This window comes from Mus pahari, chromosome 16 (genome assembly GCF_900095145.1).
Source record: "Mus pahari chromosome 16, PAHARI_EIJ_v1.1, whole genome shotgun sequence".
NCBI classification, from domain to species: domain Eukaryota; kingdom Metazoa; phylum Chordata; class Mammalia; order Rodentia; family Muridae; genus Mus; species Mus pahari.
In genome coordinates, this window is record NC_034605.1 from 37,365,814 (window position 1) to 37,368,328 (window position 2,515).

General features: G+C 43.5%; 1 protein-coding gene across 1 annotated transcript in view; it reads right to left on the reverse strand.

Moving 5' to 3' along the window:
• Positions 1-1,530: 1,530 nt before the first annotated feature.
• LOC110333829 (tubulin beta-2B chain-like) overlaps positions 1,531-2,515 on the reverse strand; it is a 3,100-nt gene continuing 2,115 nt past the window's right edge. Inside the window, 1 exon segment of the mRNA XM_021215566.2 lies at positions 1,531-2,515. This exon segment is cut by the window's right edge and continues 194 nt beyond it. Within this exon segment, the coding sequence (XP_021071225.1) occupies positions 1,780-2,515 (736 nt within the window). The 3' untranslated portion in view covers positions 1,531-1,779.

A 2,515-nucleotide genomic window follows, 5' to 3' on the forward strand; every position in this document is an offset into this window, starting at 1 on the left:
CTGCCTGTCCTTTTCTTACAAGGTATGAAGGAGTTACACACTTCCAGTATACCACGTGGTGCTTGGCAGCCTCTCCCCCCCCCCGCCCTTTTTTTTTTTTTTTTTTCCCCAAAATTACTGTCATGGGTCTGATAGGTTGTTAGAAATGTGAAACCAGAGGATAGGTCCAGCCAGCCTTGGCAGCTGCCCCAAATGTCCGAGGCATTTAAAACCAATGTCACACTTCAGTGAGGTTATTGAAGCTTTACACCAGCCCAGCCAGGACTGACACCTGCCAGTTTGCCATTAAATATAGAAGTTGGAACTAAAGATCCTGAGCCATTGAACCCTCCTTGCTCTGTCAGGTTTCTGTGATCTATACTTATACAGGGAGCTGCTGCTCTTTGCCATCTGTGGGGCCTATGGAGCCCAGAGGTGGGATTTTTTTCTTCTTTCGTTTCATTTTTTTTTTTTTTTTTTTTTTTTTTTTTTTTTTTTTTTTTTTTTTTTTTTTTTGTTTTTTTTTTTTTTTTTTTTTTGCTTTAACACTATTTAGGATGATATTGCTCATACTTCTCCTTGGAACTGCTTCCAAGTATGTTTTAACCTCTTTTAAAAAAAAAAAATCTTTATGCCCTCCTTTTAAAGCAGTGGATCTATACAGAATAAAAAAAAATATTTCTTACAATTTCTCCCATGAAAGTATCTTAAATGAGAACCTATAGGTGACTGGACCCCTATAGCTCCTTTAATTGTTGAATTCAAGTTTATATGTGAATTGAGTATAAATCTCAGATCCCAGGTCTTCATAGTAAGAATGGAATAAACTGAAAATTCTTAATTTTTTTTTCTATTTAAAGGAAAACTCCCCCAAATACTCAGAATTTACATTTCCAAGTAAACTGAAATAAAGATTGGCACAAAGTTTGTGGATGCCGTGGCTGGGAGGAAACCTAAGAATGCACATATTAAATATCTAACTCTGCACAGCGACATGATGAATGCCCTGCCCCTTGAACACAGTGATGAGCTGGAGGGGTAGATCAGTGGTATAGTGTTTGCTGAGTGTGTGTAAGAAGACCCTGGGTTTGATTCCCAGCATTATAAAAATGATATAACTTGGTGATTACTATCAATAATCAGAATTATTGATAATGCTATTCTTCAGAGAAGAAGGCTGGATCAAAGCACACAGAAAGGAAATTAATTTTTCATTCTCCTTTAAATTCTGTGCAGTGTGCCTCTAAGTAACTGATCAAATAAATCTTTAAGGAAATAAAGGTTTGGTAACATCTTCATAAAAACACACTTTCAATAAAAAAAAAAAGTCATGTACTAAAGGACATTTTAAAATTCATTGTTTCTTTCTCCTGTTGGATTGAGTAAGGCCATTTTTGGTTCAACTTATATTAATAGCATACCCAAAGAAGACACACCTGGGCTTTCAGTCTTTTCTAAAGGAAGAAAATATTCTGTGTTCAGAAAGGTGGACTTAAGTTGATAACAAAGAGCTTGATAAGGAGAAAGGAAGAGAAAGAAAAGAGGACACCATTAGGACACAAAGGTTTATGTGATTTTAGCCATTACAACAGGAGTTCAGAAAGATCTCAAGTGTTACATTGATGTTATCGATATTACAAAAAGAGAAAAAAAGTGACAGGCAACAGTGAAGAGCACCAGAGACCCAGCACAAACCTAAGACCATTCTCCTTCCTTCAACTGCCAAGGTATTTTCACAGATTAAGCCCCCCCACCCCTCCTTTCATCTCAGCTTTCCCTAACCTGCTTGGCCTGGGGAATTCAAGCCTCATCCTCGCCCTCCTCCTCCTCGAACTCGCCCTGCTCATCAGCCGTGGCATCCTGGTACTGCTGGTACTCAGACACCAGGTCATTCATGTTGCTCTCCGCCTCGGTGAACTCCATCTCGTCCATGCCCTCGCCCGTGTACCAGTGCAGGAAAGCCTTGCGCCGGAACATGGCAGTGAACTGCTCCGAGATGCGCTTGAACAGCTCCTGGATGGCAGTGCTGTTGCCAATGAAGGTGGCTGACATCTTGAGGCCACGAGGAGGGATGTCACACACGGCCGTCTTGACGTTGTTGGGGATCCACTCCACGAAGTAGCTGCTGTTCTTGTTCTGCACGTTGAGCATCTGCTCATCCACCTCCTTCATGGACATGCGGCCACGGAAAATGGCAGCCACGGTCAGGTAGCGGCCATGGCGCGGGTCGCAGGCAGCCATCATGTTCTTGGAGTCGAACATCTGCTGGGTGAGCTCGGGCACTGTCAGGGCTCGGTACTGCTGGCTGCCCCGGCTGGTCAGAGGTGCAAAGCCTGGCATGAAGAAGTGCAGGCGTGGGAATGGCACCATGTTCACAGCCAGCTTGCGCAGGTCTGCGTTCAGCTGGCCCGGGAAGCGCAGGCAGGTGGTCACTCCACTCATGGTGGCTGACACCAGGTGGTTGAGATCACCATAGGTGGGTGTGGTCAGCTTCAGGGTGCGGAAGCAGATGTCATACAGAGCCTCATTGTCGATG